The 16644-nt window shown below is 46.4% G+C and overlaps 1 protein-coding gene across 3 annotated transcripts in view; it reads right to left on the reverse strand.

Moving 5' to 3' along the window:
• Positions 1-16644, reverse strand: part of TJP3 (tight junction protein 3) — a 432362-nt gene that overhangs the window by 187920 nt on the left and 227798 nt on the right. For all 3 annotated transcript variants that reach the window (XM_040322292.1, XM_040322285.1, XM_040322278.1), the window contains exon 8: positions 2736-2847. In XM_040322292.1, the coding sequence (XP_040178226.1) occupies positions 2736-2847 (112 nt within the window). The remainder of the gene's footprint in view (positions 1-2735; positions 2848-16644) is intronic.

The following is a 16644-nucleotide window of genomic DNA, read 5'->3' on the forward strand; positions in this document are numbered from 1 at the left end:
TTGCATACCGAGGCAAACTCCTGCCGACGAATCAGTCAGTAGCATTGCTGGGCCTAGGGGAGTCCAGCATGGTTAAGTATCTGGAACTCCTGGGTTAGGATCCCAGTCTAGAAGGACATTCTTTCATTGACAAGAATAGCCCAAAAAGGGAGAGTTTTTGGCCTCAGACAGGATCATCGCTATGAAAAAGCTGGTCTATGTGTTCACGGCAAGGAACAGTTCCTTACATTTGACCTTTTTCTCAAGGTGCTAGGGAATATGCCGGCTTCATTCAAGACAGTTCCCTATGCTCAGTTTTATTCAAGGCTGATATAAACACTATTCTGTCGGCCTGGAACAAATGGATCCTAACCTAGCATTATCCAAGTAGTCTGGTCCCAGGGATATGCTGGAATTTTCAGTTGATGGTTCTTAACTAAATGTTTGGCAGAAGGGAAGATCCTTCATACCCGTTACCTGGAAGAGACCACGGCCCAGGGGAGGTGGTCAAGCTCCAAGTGAGCCTTATCCGTCAGCTTTCTAGAGCTACTGATGTAGCACTTTACTTAAGGTCCTGAAACTTTAGATTACAGGTTTGTTCTGTTAGAATACAATCTGACAATGCCTCTCTAGTGGTTTACTTGGTTTACCAGGGGAGGAGATTGGCCATTGCCTATTTGACAATTGTCATTTCATGAATGCAAGATTGGCAAACGATTCCCTGAAACGATCAACAACTGTGTCCGGGAGATTGACCTCTACACCCGACTTTTTTGCTGACCAAATGTCACAGAAACGGTACCCTGTACATAAATGGGTATTGACAACCAGGTTCAACAAGAGATTGAACAGCTTTGTGTTAAGGACAAAGGATCCACCCGCATGTGGGACAGATGTGTTAAGTGATCCTGGGGGACCAGTTGTCACTGGTTTGTGTCTCCCCCCAGTGCCGCGACTTTCGTGACTTACATGCTACATCAAAGGAGAACGGAAGCTGGCCTAACTGCTCCAGTATAGCCCATACGACCTTACTGTGCAGGGACGGCAGAGCTGATAGTAGAGGACCCAGGGTCCCTTACAGCTTGTCCAGGCCTGCTTTGCAGGGTTACATCCTGTCTTGCATACATGGGTATTAATGGTCTGGCTGTTAGCCCGCATTCTTGAGGATCGGGGTGTTCAGAATCAGCGGCAGTTACCTTGATTGATACAGGACAGCTGGCCTCCAGGACCAGATACCCTAGGATCTGGAAGGCCCATGTTCCTGGTGTGAAACCAAGGGGTGGCATCCTTGGTAGTATGTCATAGGTAAAATTCTTGCCTTCCTACATTGGAAAGGACGTGGAGCTAGCCTTAAGTTCCATCAAGGATCCAATCTTGGCCTTGTCAATATTTTCAAAGGTCGCTTGTGTCACACTCTTGACCCGGGCGATTATACAAGGGGTGATGTGTATAAGTCCGCCAGTTAGGTCGCCCTTGGGCTCGGAAGATTGGATCTAGTTTTGTCAGCTTACAGGGTCGGCACCTTGGGCTGATGCACCATAATTCCCTTCATCCTTCTAAAGAGGGAATTGGTGTTCTTGGTTGCGGTTGCATCCGCAAGAAAGTATTGGCAACTATCTTTGTATAGAGCCATACTTAATTATTTTCTCAAGAAGGGTGATGTTAAATCCTCACCCAAACCCTATTTACTAGAGGATCTAGTGTTCATTTGAACCCAAGATATTCTTGCCTTCCTTTTTTCAAGACCTTGGTCCGCGGAAGGAAAGGTTATTGCTTTTCTCTCAATAGAGATGAGAGAAGTTAAAAATCTATCTGAAGGTTTTCAAATATAGAAACCGAACATTTTATTTTGCGTAAGAGAGGTCAAGACCTATCTGAAGCGGCTGCTCGGATACGGAAGACTGATGATGATGTGCTACCAGGAGGCCCCAGGAAAGGGCAGGCAGCGTCTAATTCAACTATTGTCAAATGTAGATTCATCGGGTTATTATTCAGGCTTATGGTTAAAGAGAGGGCTTCCCCCTGTTTCTTTTGGGGTGCACCCTACCAGGATAGTAAGCACTTCATTAAGGGTGGATTACCAAGCCTTTATGACTCAGATTTGCCAGGCCGCAACTTGGTCATTTGGGTTTACGTTCACTAATCCCTATCAGATGAGCGTAAGACGGTAGGAGGATGCAGCCTTTTTTTGGCACAATATGCTGCAGGCAGCATTAGAGGTCCTCATGTCTGATGTCAGTCTGCGTTGTTGGTGTCTCCCTCCCCTCAGTAAGCATTGCTTTTGGACATCCCACATAGTAATGATTAAGACTCTGTGTCCTGTGATGTACGATAAAGAAAATAGGATTTTTATAATAGCTTACCTGTAAAATCCTTTTCTTGGAGTACATTACGGGACACAGAGTTCACGCCCCTCTTGTCTGGGGATATTGGGACACTTATTGCTTTGCTACAAAAACTGAGGTGCTCCCAGTATGGGAGGGGTTATATAGGGCAGGAACTTCCTGTTCTAATTGATTACACCAGTGTCCAGCACCTGATGGTGGAACATATAACCCACATAGTAATGATTAAGACTCTGTGTCCCGTGATGTACTCCAAGAAAAGGATTTTACAGGTAAGCCGTTATTAAAAATCCTATTATATTGCTCTTGCAGTTAGCAAAACATACCACAGATGTTTAAAATTTGAGATCTGTGTCCTCCAATGAAGGAAGGAAAACTTGAATTGGTGCTTCATGTTGAAAAGGTACTTACACTGGGTTTTCCAAGCGATCTAAGGAACTTTGCCATATCTGTCCAGTTGGTGGAGGAGGAGGAGGAGGCTGAGAAGGAGGTGGTGACTGATCAGAACTTAACTCAGAAATATCTGCAAGGTAAGAGAATCAAACAAGCTCTTTAAATTAAACAAATAAAACTTCGCAAAATTCTATAACTGATTTGGTACAATGAAAGTGTCATTTACAGATTATATAGCACTTATTATCACTGCATATATTTGAATACAGATTTACCAAGTTTAGTTTAAATGGATTTAAAAATTAAAATATAAAACTAAAACCAACCTTTTTTTTGTTTTGGGTGAAGTGGAGAGGAATTAAACCATTTCACTGCCAGGCCCTGTGCTTAATTTTTACACTAAGGTGGCCAGACTATTTAAAAAAAAAAATCCTTTGCTTTTTTATTTTTCACTTATAGCTTTCAGAGTTTGTAAGATACCCCCCAAACCATATATTCTCTGAAAGAACATGACCAGTAGAATAAAAAGTAGGTGCTACCGATTTTAAAAGGTCCCATGATATTTGCACAAATGTTTATCAAAACAATATTTTTGCTAAAAAATCCACTAAAATCATGATTAGCAGATAAATACACAGCAAATCTTACAAAATTCCTACTAAATATAAAAGCTTAACCTGTATTGACTTAATATTCAAATATTTAACTTTCAAATTACGCATTTTTGTTAAATGGTGACAATTAACCAGACGCAAAAGTGTAAATATTCAAATTACTTAAAAAATATGAAGGTTTTCATTTTTCCCTTACAGCTTTCGGAATTTGTGAAAGACCCCCAAAACCATATATTTTCGGAAAACATATGACCTCTGGAATAAAAAGAAGGTGCTACTTATTTTTTTAGGCCCTGCAGTATTTGCGCAAATGTTTATCAAAACAATATTTTCGCAAAAACACTAAACTAAATACTAATACACTAAAATCAACCTTTTTGTGAAATGGTGACAACTGAAGGCAAGCAAAACTGTAAATACAAACAATTTACTCAAAAAATCTGGAGGTTACCATTTTTCCCTTACAGATTTCAGAATTTGAAAAACCCCTCAAACTAGACATTTTCTGAAAGCACATGACCCGTAAAATTAAAAAAGTGCTACAGATTTTTCTGGGCTACACAATAATTGCACAAATGTTCATCATATCGCCTATTTCACTAAAAATACACTAAAATAAATAGTGCACATAAACACAAGATGACCTACAAAATTTCTGCAAAATTTCTACGAAAACATCGTTCACATTTGGCATGCTAAAGTGTACACCCATGGAGGACCATGTTTCCCCACACAGGGATGAACAGGAGTTTCATGCAACCCGAAACAGGCAGTCTCATTTATGTCAATTGGGATGCAATGGCTGCACAGGCATCATTCTCTATGGAGAGGCTGGTGTAAATGGACATGTGTCCGTTTACACCCACCTGCATCTGATCCAGTCCAGTCCACTAAAAACAGAGAAATGGTGACTCCATTCCCCATACATCTAGCAGATTGGATCGGATTGAAATGGACAGCCGGTCCCATTCCCATCCAGGCTGTGTTGGTGTCTGCACAGCATCAGCGGAGAGGACACGGACCTGTCATCCGCCTGCTTATCAGGGATCAGCAGACAGATTCCCTGCTGAGCAGGCAGATTTGATCGACAGAGATTGTTCCATGCGAAAGGGGTCTTACCAGGAGCAGCCAACCTATTAGGGTGCCGGACTCATGCATTTGTACGTTTTGTTTTTTTCAAGCCACATGATTAGAACCAGACTCCAAGTGGCTTGAAAAAGGTTGGGCTCGGGGCACAGAGTATTGCACCCCCCAAACCCACCCGCTTGTGAAAATAACCAATTCATATTCCCTATTGTGGTCTGGCTTCCCCTCCTGGCCAATCATGATGGATCGGGTTGGAGGAGAAGCTGAAAAAGATGTGGGGAGGCCGTTACAGTGGAGGAGTGAGTGCGGGCAGACCTGGGGGGGTGGTCTTAGTATGTTTTTTGTTTAAACGTGTATTATTTTTTTACCGTTATTTAAAAAAAATATTTCAGGGGTGGGGGGGATTTGGTGAGATATCAGACCCCCAATGCCCATATCTCTTTTGTTGAGACAGTGAAAGGGACTGAAAATACTCAATTTCTCAGCAGCACTTATAGCGGGTTGATCAGAGTTCTAGAATTGTTCAGCAGAGTTTGCTGAACAATTCGGATATAATTTTATGGTCATTAAAGTGACCATAATCTTATAGGAGAGGGAGAAATGAGATCCGTACGGCCTTTGCCACCTGTGGGCACTTTTTAGGCCCGTACGGCATACAGACTTGGCAGTGAAAGGGTTAAAGCAAATGTCAGTTTTTTTTTTATTGTATGATAACAAATCCATCCAGCAGGAAACCCTTATTTCCACGTTCTTGCTGTTAGGAGTGCATGTTAACGGTTATACTTGTAACGGAACCAAAGAGAAAAAAAAAAAACAGCACATGACCCATAGAACTCAAAGTTTCATGAGGTAATTTTGTGATAATGCAAATGACAGCGTGTCTGTCATCTTGAGAAAGGGGTCCGCTGTGGCCTCAAAAAGTTGGTGTATTATGTCTGTGCACATTTTTGTATTATCGCCAAATTACCCTTAAAATTTAGAGGTCTATGGGTTCAGAGCTGGCTTTTTCTCTTAGGTTTTTATTTCAGTCTGTGTCCCATTAGGGAGATTCACCTTCTCCAATTGTCCTGTTTACCATGATCACCAAGAGTGAAAGTGAAAGAAAATCCCCAAATTTGGGTCGTCACTGGAACGGCAAAAGAGGGGAAACATTCCAATAAGCATACTGATTATTTTTTAAATCCTGCAATCTTAATAAAATGTTGAAGTACATTACAGACATATTCCTCATTGTAGTATGGGTTAAAAGGCTTTACTTTACTGGTTACGATAACACTGAACCTCGGCAATCCCCTGCATAGACCATACAACTGGCGGATGAACGACTTTTCTTTTACAGCAAGTCCCCTCCAGAACTGAACTAGAATCCACCCTAAAAATAGGATTTTTAATACAGCTTACCTGTAAAATCCTATTCTTGTAAATACATCACAGGACACAAAGCCTTAATTAATGGGTTGTGTAGTCACCACAGGTGATTGGACCACTGGCAAACCCAATTAAAATTGAGTTCCTCTCCCATATAACCCCTCCCAAATGGAGAGTACCTCAGTTTTGTAGCAAAGCAATAAGTGTTTCACATTTAACTCTGAAGAGGGGTGGGAGCTCTGTGTCCCGTGATGTATTCCCAAGAAAAAGGATTTTACAGGTAAGCTGTATTAAAAAAAATTGGATTTTTGCACTCACCGTAAAATCATTTTCTCTGAGTTCATGGACGACACAGCAGCAATCTTGACGTAGTGGGTATTCACCTTCTATCAGGAGTGGACTAGGCAGAAAACGTGTTAGAAAGTGTTAATCACATCAAACACTGCACAGTACCGCCCAGGGGGCGGTCCCTCTGGGTACAACCCTCTTCCCTGCATCTCGCAGCTCAGTTCGTCAAAAAGCAGTACAAACATAAAACAGAGGGGTGGATGCTGTGTCTGTCCATGAAGCAGTGTCCCAAAGCAGTGTCAAAACGAGGGGTGGGAACAGCATTAAACAAAAATGCAACCCAAAACAAAACAGAGCTCCTCAACAGAGATGTTGCAACCTCAAACAGCCTCTTGCAAAACCTTGCGTCGCCTTCCACACCTGGGAAAACAGACAGTTAATGTCGGAAAGTCAAAGAGGCACCTATTGCCCTGGTCAAATGCGCCGTGACAGGAAAGGGAGGCGCCCGCCCCTATTTGGCATAAGCCTGATCGCGATCTGTCTGACACGAGAGATGGTGGCCGACGAGACAGCCAGGCCCTTCTTCAGACCAACCACCAAAACAAACAGTGAGTCCAACCTCCGGAACAGAGCAGTAGCAGATAGGTACACCCGCAGAGTTCGGGCAACGTCCAAGGAATACAGCGCAGCCTCGTGTCATGCGACGGAGGAGGACACAAAAGAAAATAGAAATAGAATGTCCTCATGGAGATAAAAAGCCGAACTGACCTTAGGAAGAAAAGAAGGCTGTGGACGCAGCACCACCTTATCTTTGTGGAGGATAAGATAGGGAGCCTTGTACGACAAGGCCGCCATTCAGAAACCCCCAGGGAGAGGTAACAGCCAGCCAAAAGCTTCTTTTAAAGAGAAAGCCAACAGGGGATCTCCCTATGTTTTTTAAAAATGGTGGTTTCTGGCACCCCCAGGGTACCAGACTCAATCCCACGAAGGCAGCAGTGATTGAACCAGAGGGGTCACATGTCGATTCCCTCGGACAAACGTACTCACCAGTGAAGAAGCCACCAAGAGTCGCCGAAGAAACCAGCCAGGGCTGATATCTGCCCCGTAATGGAGCCAAAAGGCAAGTCTTTCATCCGCTCCACGCTGTAAGACAGCAGGAGCCTAGAAGCTGAAAAAGTACGTGAACGCCACACCATCTTCCACAGAGATGTAGGATCTCCAAGTGCGATGGTAAAAGTACCGAAAAGATTACTTCTGTGCCCCCAGCCTGGTGGAAACCACTGAAACAGATGGGCCTCGGTTGCTAGCATCCGAAATTAACGACCACGTCAACCAAGTCGTGAAGGCCAGTGACTAAGTAGGATGAAATGTATGACCTTGCGATAGAAGGTCCTCTCGCATTGGCAGCTGCCAAGGAACATCCGCCACTAGTGGTACCAAGACGGTGTACCAGGGATGCCAAAACTAATCTGGGGCAATTAGACTACCCGGATCCCCTCGGCCTCTACTCTGCGAAGCAGACGAGGAAGAGAATTTTTAGGAGGAAGGCACAAAGTAGCCGACACTGTCTCCACAGGACCACAATGCATCTGGTGCGTCCTCCCAGGGATCTTTTGAACCTGGTCACAACCTCAAACCTCCAGATCGAGTCGAGAGCCAAGAGATCCACATCTGGCGACCCCTATGTCCTGTAAAGGAGACGAAACGCCTCCAGGTGTAAGGACCATAGTCCGTGGCCCAGTATCTAAGGATTCAAGGAGTCCGCCTGCTAGAGTTCCACGCCCAGACTGTATGCGGGCGAAAGAGACAGCACCCTCCGCTCACCATAGGATGCGAGCGACAGCCTGCTGCAGCAGAGCAACGTTTTTTCCCCTCGATAGGTGAGATATGCAACCGCCGTGGCGTTGTGTAACTGGATCCTGACCGGACGGTCCCGCCGCCTCTGTGACTATGTGGAGGGGCACCACCTGAACGCCCAAGGAAGCCCCCTGACCAGCAGGTGGGGTACTTCCTGCGTGCAGCGACCCCGTGTCATCCAGTAAAAAGGAAAAGACCTTTTGGACTGAAGGGCTGGAGATCTAGCCTGCTCACCCGGATCTGAGAATCTAGGGATAATGGAGATGTGTCCCCTGAGAACAGGATCCCCCGTTTTCCAGACTCGATTGTGGAATTTAAACACACAGTACCGCCTGGAAAGTGGCTACCATGAAACCCCAAACTCGCATGCAAAAGCACAGTGACCACCACCAGCACGACACCTCCTGCTGTGCCGCAGCCTGAAGAGCCTGCAAAGGGAGAAAAAAAAAAACTGTCGCCCTTGAGGAGTCCAGGAATTCCAAGCGTCGAGTCGGAACCACACCGACTTCTGGAGGTTCAGTACCAAACCCCAGAGGAGTCTGACTGGCGATCGCCACATCCTCCCCTAATTCTGAGGCAGAAGCCATTCTCAGACGAAGATTGACAAAATAGCCCATGATTGTGATCCCTTGCTGTCTCAGCAAGGCCAGGATCGGAGCGAGCACTATAGAGAACCTCCCGGTGCCGACGCCAGGCCAAAAAGGGGAGCTACAAATTTGTAGAGCTCATCCCAGACTGCAAATCGCAGAAACCCCTGATGCCCGACACATACGAGGACTGTAATAAAAAGTGTCCTTGATGTCCAAGGATGGGAGGAGGAATCCCCTGGATGAAGAGCAGCGACCACAGAGTGAAAAGCTGACAGCCTGAATCTTTGTACTCACACAAAGCAGATAAGGGCCTGAGACCCAGGATGGAATCGAAACCTCCCGTCTTTTGGGACCACAAATACAAATTGTAGATTCCTTGAAAACCTTTTCGGCACAGGTACTTACAACCAGCACATCGGCAGGTCCTGCACTGCCCCAAACAAGGCGGCCCGGCGAGCCAGAAGGAGATGAAAGGTGGAGGATTCGTGGACAAGAGAAAAAAACACAAATCTTGTACCCTGACCCAGACCCACCAGTTGGAAGTAGGGAGGCCCATCGAGCCGCAAACTCACGAGGGTGACCCCCCCCCACCCCATAGTCGGGCTGGGACAACAACCCTCCATGTTGCCGCAGATTTCTCACACAGGCAAGTTTTTGCGTGCGAGAAACAGAAATCCTTTAGCCCCATTAGCGGGCACCCAGTCGGCCTGGGAAAGTTTACCCGCGGGAGAAAAAAAAACGCTTGTGAGCGGGAAAAAAAGGAAGGGCCCTGGCCTACGGCGTGGCTCCATCCCTTTTTGAATTGTGGGAGCACCGCGCTCTCACCCTAAACAACATTATCAATAATGTCAACCGGCGAGGCTCCAAAGCCTCTAACCCTGGCCGAGGAAATCCGCCAGAATCTCCGTAACCTCACCGCAGATACCGACTTTAGTGGACAGCCAGGGAGCTGTATCTAAGGCCTCATTGCAGACATACTTAAGGCCACGCACCAAACTGGTCTGCTATGATGTAGATCAGGGAAGTCTGTTGCTATTCAAACCACGGTGCAGCAATCTGTACCCATTAAGAAAGCGTTGGTGACACCAGGGCCTTGGCTAACAGTGGCCGCAACGCTAACCCCAATACCATGTACAAGGACCGGGCACCGCCTTGGTCATCCGGTCTGTAGGACCCTTAAAAAAACAGGGGCCACTTCCACCGGAACTCCGTTCCCATTCTTAATATAGTACATACCAAATAAGCTAGGCAGGGAAACCCCCTAGCGGTGCAGGGACGGCCGTGGGACCCAGAAGGGACCGGTACCTTAATGAAGCCCCAACCGTAAACCCCATCTTGTTGGGGATCCCGCACCCGGTGATAAATTCTCCAACAATCGCATCATAGCGCAGACCCGGACACGGAAGAGGCAAGAAGCTTTTTCGCACCGTCCTAGGGTCCTGGTCCGCATCTTCTGATCTATCAGAGCAGAGTACATTATTCACAGAAGACCAGAGTCAGAACTTCACCCAGAAAATGGTGGGAGGGGCGTATTTACCCCCCTTGTACCCGCACACCACAGCCATCCTGGCAATAGGATCCTCCAGGACCATTGACAAGTGCCCACAGCTACCGCAGGTGCAGGAGCACCGCTGCCAGGACAGGAATGTTTGGGGAAGAAGCGCCAGTATGACGCCATGCTGAGCCACTCCCCTTTGCCATAGGAACCCAAAGCAAGTACACAGACCACCCCCCTAGCTGCCACCGAGAATGAGGGGGCCCCCCGGAGAACTCACCACCCGGCTCAGGCACTACAAGTCACCGTCCGCTCTCCCCATCACCGAGGTGTACCCCGTGTCACTCCATCTACCGAGGTGATTGCTACCGTTCGTGCCATGCAGAAGACTCGTAGTGACCATAGAGGCAGAGACTGGGTTGGAAAAAAAACACAAAAACAAGGCCGCCAGCCCTGTAAAGACACACGGTCCACAAGAAAATGGCCACTGTAATGTATGGAAAAAAGAGCGTGGACTACAAGAAAATGGCCTCCGCTATTGCCAATAGAAACCGGCGCCAGTCACCACCAAAATGGCCGCCGACAATGCTGAGAAGAAGAAACACAGTAAAAAACATGGCAGCGAACACCCGGGCACCCAAACTAAAGGTCCCCACAGCACAACCCACAGAGAGCGGACCTCAAACGCAGCCAGCCCACAGCCAAGCGGAGCCCCCCCCCCCGGCGGACCCCCAGGTCAGTGCACAGCATCCCAGCCACATAGTACATGGGGAGGGGAGGAAAGCAGACAAGGAGAGAGGAAAAGGAAGGGCGAGGGACCCCCTAATAGAACTCTCCAGGAATGCCCAGCAATGTCATCCTGCCGGGGCAGGGGGACAGCTACTTACCCGTCCTGCATGAATTATGCTGGAAGCATCCCAGACAGACCATCTTACATGCGGTTACGGAGGTGGCTGTCGGCTCGACATGCTGTGACTCAGACATATAGCCCAGTCATATGCGTGCCCTGAAGCGTGTAGCTCATCGGCCACCCCTGGAGCAACGGGCATGTCGTGGATGACCCAGTGCGTAACTACGATCAACACACGCTCGATGGCCGAAACTGGGGGGACTACAAGGATCTGGGATCCAGTCTGTCACCCAGTCGGCAGTGGATAGTAGATCACACGAACAAAAAAAGCAGAAAAAAAAATAGAAAAAATCTCCAGGACCCATGGGCCCAAAGGGAGCCATGTCCTTCTCCTTTGCTAGGCAGAAAAAAAAAACTAAGCTGCGAGATGAAGGGAGGAGGGTTGTACCCAGAGGGGCCGCAACATGGGTGGTACTGTGCAGTGTTTGATGTGATTAACAATTTCTAACACGTTTTCTGCCTAGTCCACTCCAGATAGAAGGCGAATACACACTTTGTCAAGATTGCTGCTGTGTCCATCCATGAACGACAGAGAAATCATATTTTCTTGATCATACATCACAGGACACAGAGCCCTAATTACTTATTGGGATGTCCCATAGCAATGCTAACATTTGAGGGGAGGGAGACACAGATCAGAATAAAACCGCCGTTGAACCAGAGGATCTATACTGCTGCCTGCAGTACACTACGCCCAAAGGCGGCATCCTCGCAACCTCTCACATCTACCTGGTAGAATTTAGGAAATGTGTGGACCGAAGACCAAGTCACAGCCTTAAAGATCTGAGCCATGGAGGCCTGGTGATGCACTGCCAATGAAGCACCAACCGCTCTAGTCGAGTGCGCTTTCACCTGAAAAGGGGGGGATCTTCTTTTCTAAACCATAGGCCTGAATAATGACTTGTCGAATCCAGCTTGCAATAGTGGATCTTGATGCTGTCTGGCCCTTGCTTGGGCCTTGTGGCAGAATAAAACAGACAATCGGTCTTCCTTATCTGAGCCATAGCTTGCAGATAAACCTTTACCGCTCTTACATCTAGAGAGTGTAGACTCTCTTCCTCCACAGACTGCGAATCTGGAAAAAATGATGGTAGGACTATATATCTTGATTCAGATAAAAACCTGAAACCACCTTAGTTAAAGCGGAGGTTCACCCAAAAAATAAATTTTTAACATTACATTCAGCCGAGTTGTCCTAATGACAATCGGCTGTTTTTTTTTATCCCCGTACATACCGTATTTTCACCGCCGCTTCCGGGTATGTCTTCTGCGGGACTGGGCGTTCCTAATTGATTGACAGGCTTCCGACCGTCGCATACTGCGCATCAATGTCTGTCAATCAATTAGGAACGCCCAGTCCCGCAGAAGACATACCCGAAAGCGGCGGTGAAAATACGGTATGTACGGAAAAAAAAAAGCAGATTGTCATTAGGACAACTCGGCTGAATGTAATGTTAAAAATTTATTTTTGGGTGAACCCCCGCTTTAAGAAAGTTGGGCGAGGACGCAGCACCACCCTGTCATCATGAATAATCATATACGGTTCTTTACACGAAAGAGCCGCCAATTCTGATACCCTCCTAGCTGAGGATATGGCTACAAGAAAAACTGTGTCAACAGACTTAGAGAAACCTGGTGCAAAGGTTCAAAAGGAAGTTTCTGTAAAACAGATAATACCAAATTCAAATCCCATGGGCACACGGGAGACTTAACCGGCGGATTCAAAACGCAGTGCACCCTGAACAAAGGCCCTGACTAGGGAATGAGAGCCAAGCGGTTTTTGAAAAAAACAAAAAAACGACATGGCCGAGATTTGGCCCTTGATAGTGCTCAAAGCCAACTTCATATTTAAGCCCAACTGAAGAAAGGCAAGGGCTCCATTAATGGCATACTTCCTAGGATGCCATCTTCTGGGTTCACACCAGGAAACATATGCCTTCCAGATTCTGTAATAGATGAGCCTGGAGGCCGGCTTCCTAGCATTAACCAGAGTGGATAGGACTGGCCCCCGAGAGCCCACGTTTCCTCAGAATGTGGGGCTCAACAGCCAAAACATCAAATTTAGACTTTGTAAGGCAGGATTGAATATTGGACCCTGTGACAGTAGGTCTGAGCGCAGTGGGAGAACCCAGGGTCTTCCTACTACCATTCTTATGATTTCTGCGTACCAGGGTCTCCTGGGCAAAGCCTGGGCGACCAAAATCACTGACTTTCCTTCCCTTTTGACTCTAAAGAAATCGTGGGAGAAGAGGAACTGGAGGGAATGCATAAATCAGGGAATACTGATCCCATGAGACTGTCAGGGCATCTGACCCTTGAGCACAGGGATCTCTGGTTTTTGACACAAAGCTGTCCAGTTTTGCGTTGAACCTGGAAGTCAACGGGTCCACATCTGGGGTACCCCATTTCTGATATATGATTTGAAATATGTCGGAGTGTAGAGACCATTCTCCTGGACTTTGCTGCTGGTGGCTTAAAAAATCCACCTGCCAGTTTTCTACCCCTGAAATGAAGACCGCAGATAGGCGAGGAATATGTCTTTCTGCCCAGGCCAGAATGTGATTCACCTTTTTTTGGGCATCCAGAATTCTGGTGCCTCCTTGGTGATTGATATAGGCCACAGCTGTAGCATTGTCAAACTGAATCCGAACAGGCCAACCTTGCAGTCTGTAAGACCAAACTTTGAGGGCCAGATGAATTGCCCGAATCTCCAAAATGTTGATGGGTAGGAGCTTTTCGGCCACAGACCACTTCCCCTGGGCAGATGTCTCTTCTAAAACTGCCCCCCAGCCCAGAAGGCTTGTGTAACGGAATGGCCCGTGATACCCAGAGACTTTTGAAGGATGCGGGGTACTCCTGTGCCAGCTTCACTAATGACTCTTGGGTCTAGGGTCATCCTATGTCCATTAGGGGCATAGGATGACTGAGAACTGATATCTCGGATTACATGAGATGGGACATTAATAATTCATATATTGCAGGATATCTTGGAATATTACAGGTTGTTTATTCTGACCCCAACAGGTCAATATAGAATGACTCATTCAATGTGTAACAGACTGTTGAGATTCTAATTAAGTCCACCTGGCTGTAGTGATGGGGCTTGCTGTGATTGCATTCTGTTGACCATTGTGCTAATTACTTCTGCTCCTAAGATCTTTCATTGTGCATGCTAATGACACTGTTTTGTGTGAAAATACTATTGATAATAGATGTGGAATGTGACTTGTCAGCTGTAGTAATTAACTCCTCTAGATTCGGTGCCAGAACGTCTGACATAGGAGTGTGTATTGTGTAAATAGCTTGTCACGGAGTCAGAATGTCTGGGTAATGACTAATAATTGACTCATCGGAATGTCATTATCTAAAAGAATGTGTATTGAAGTTCCTTGTGTAATGGTGGGTGGAGTTGATTCATTGTTCACTTGGTTTCTAAACTGTATATAACAAGGCTGAGTTACCATTAAAGCATTCATTCGTTTGAACCAGAGAGAACAGAGCTTGTGTCTTGTCTTTCTGGGGGGAATTCTTATGGATCGGGTCTGCTGAATTGTTGGAGTGTCGGATAAGCTGTCTTGGGTTGGTGGAATGGGAAATGGTAAACAGTGTTAACCCCTGATCGTTACAGCTTGCGTCTGTGGTCACCACTTTCCAGGTAACTGGAGTGAAGGATTTTCCTTCTGACAGATTTTGGCGGAGCAACCACCAATTGAGGCTCAGCAAACCCCTGGAGATAAGATCATAAGAAGGTCCACGGTCTGAACATTGTTCCAAGCTGACAGAATTCCGCTCTGTAACGGTCTTGAGTAAAGCTGGGCATAAGGGACAGCCTCAAATGAGGCCAATATCTTTCCCAATAATCTCATGCATAGACGGATGGAAAGCCTTCTTTCCGCCTTTATCACTCGGACCAAGTCTCCTTTGGCTTTTGCCTTCGGCTTGGGAAGGAATACCTTGCTTGGGGACGTGTCTATAATCATCCCCAAGTACTCTAACCATTTTTGAGACTGCAAGGAAGATTTCTTCAAGTTGAGGACCCAGCCTAGGTAATCTAAATAGTCCACTGTGCTGAGCACATTGTGGCCCAAGCATGCAGTGGACTGATCTAAGATCAACAGATCGTCCAGGTAGGCTGTTACTGCTTTGCCTCATGCCCTAAGCCTTGCTAGGGCCAGTATTTTTGTAAACACTCAGGGTGCTGTAGCCAGCCCGAAAGGAAGAGCCACAAACAAAGTGGCGCTGATCCACTGCAAACCTCTGAAACCTTTGGTGAGCGGAAAATATTGGCACATGTAGATATGCATCTCCGATGTCTATTGATGCCAGGAATTCTCCTCCCTGAAGGGTGGAAACAACTGAACCGACAGAATCCATGGGGAAGGAGCGAATGTTCAGAAATTGATTCATATTTTTCAGATCTAGGATAGGTCTGACATCCCAGTTTGGTTTTGGAACCGTAAACAGGTTTGAATAGAATCCTGACCCTCTGGGGCTAAATCTAAGATTACCCCTTGGTACAACAGGTATTTCAAGGCCAGCAGTAGAGGCCTTCCTTTTTCTGGATCTTTGGCAATTCTTGATCTCAGAAAACGGGGTGGCGGAAGTTCTCTGAATTCTAGCTTGTAGCCTGAGGACACTATGGCGATGACCCACTTGTCCTGAACTTCATTCCACCAGGCTTTTTGAAAAATGCACCAGCCTTCCCCCAACTCGGCCGAGCGGGGGGGGGGGATCCCTTCATAGGGAAGTTTCGGTGGTCCATTTAGACTTTGAACCACAAGTTTTTTTCTGCTCTTGGCTCTGGGCGTTTCCCCCTAGCGTTAGACTAGGGAGGCCGTCACCACTGCCTGAAGACTGAGTTAGTTTAAATGAGGGACGCTTACACTTATTCTTAACCGCTAGCAGGTACCCCCCATTTCTTAGTTAAACCTTCCTCCATAGGATATAGGAGGGAAAACTGCCTAGGAGGAGAAAACTTATCTAGGTGAACCCAGTCATCATACAGTTTATCCAGCAAGGGATGAACTGGAAAGGCGCATGCAGCCTGCAGGTATTTTTGATATCCCAAAGAGGAAACAGAGGGCCTAGAAGCTTCAACAGGAGGCAATTTGTAAGTTGCACCTGCATCTTTAGTGACTGAGAAGTCGCAGGAATCCTCTCATCCTATGAGTCCTCAGACTGCAGATGATCCTCATCTCCAGAGACGGATTTTTCATCCTCAGAAGGCTCATCTGAAAAAAAAGCCAGAGCAGATGAAGGGGATCTACCCCGTTTTCTGCCATCTTTCAAGGAGGTTGCGACAATATTAGCAATTCTTCCTTCTAAGCCATCTAAAGCAACTTTTACATAGTTAGTCAGGTTGAAAAAAGACACAAGTCCATCCAGTTCAACCACAAAAAAAAATAAACAAACAAAATAAAAAACACAGTATAATCCCATACACCCAACTCAATACCCACAGTTGATCCAGCGGAAGGCAAAAAAAACAGCAGAGCATGATCGAATTTGCTACAGCAGGGGAAAAAAATCCTACCTGATCCCCCGAGAGGCAATCGGATTTACCCTGGATCAACTTTACCTACAAATCTTAGTACTCCGTTATTTTATGTACATTTAGGAAATAATCCAGGCCTTTCTTAAAGCAATCTACTGAGCTGGCCAGAACCACCTCTGGAGGGAGTCTGTTCCACATTTTCACAGCTCTTACTGTGAAGAAACC

The sequence above is a fragment of the Rana temporaria genome, chromosome 1 (assembly GCF_905171775.1).
Source record: "Rana temporaria chromosome 1, aRanTem1.1, whole genome shotgun sequence".
NCBI lineage: Eukaryota > Metazoa > Chordata > Amphibia > Anura > Ranidae > Rana > Rana temporaria.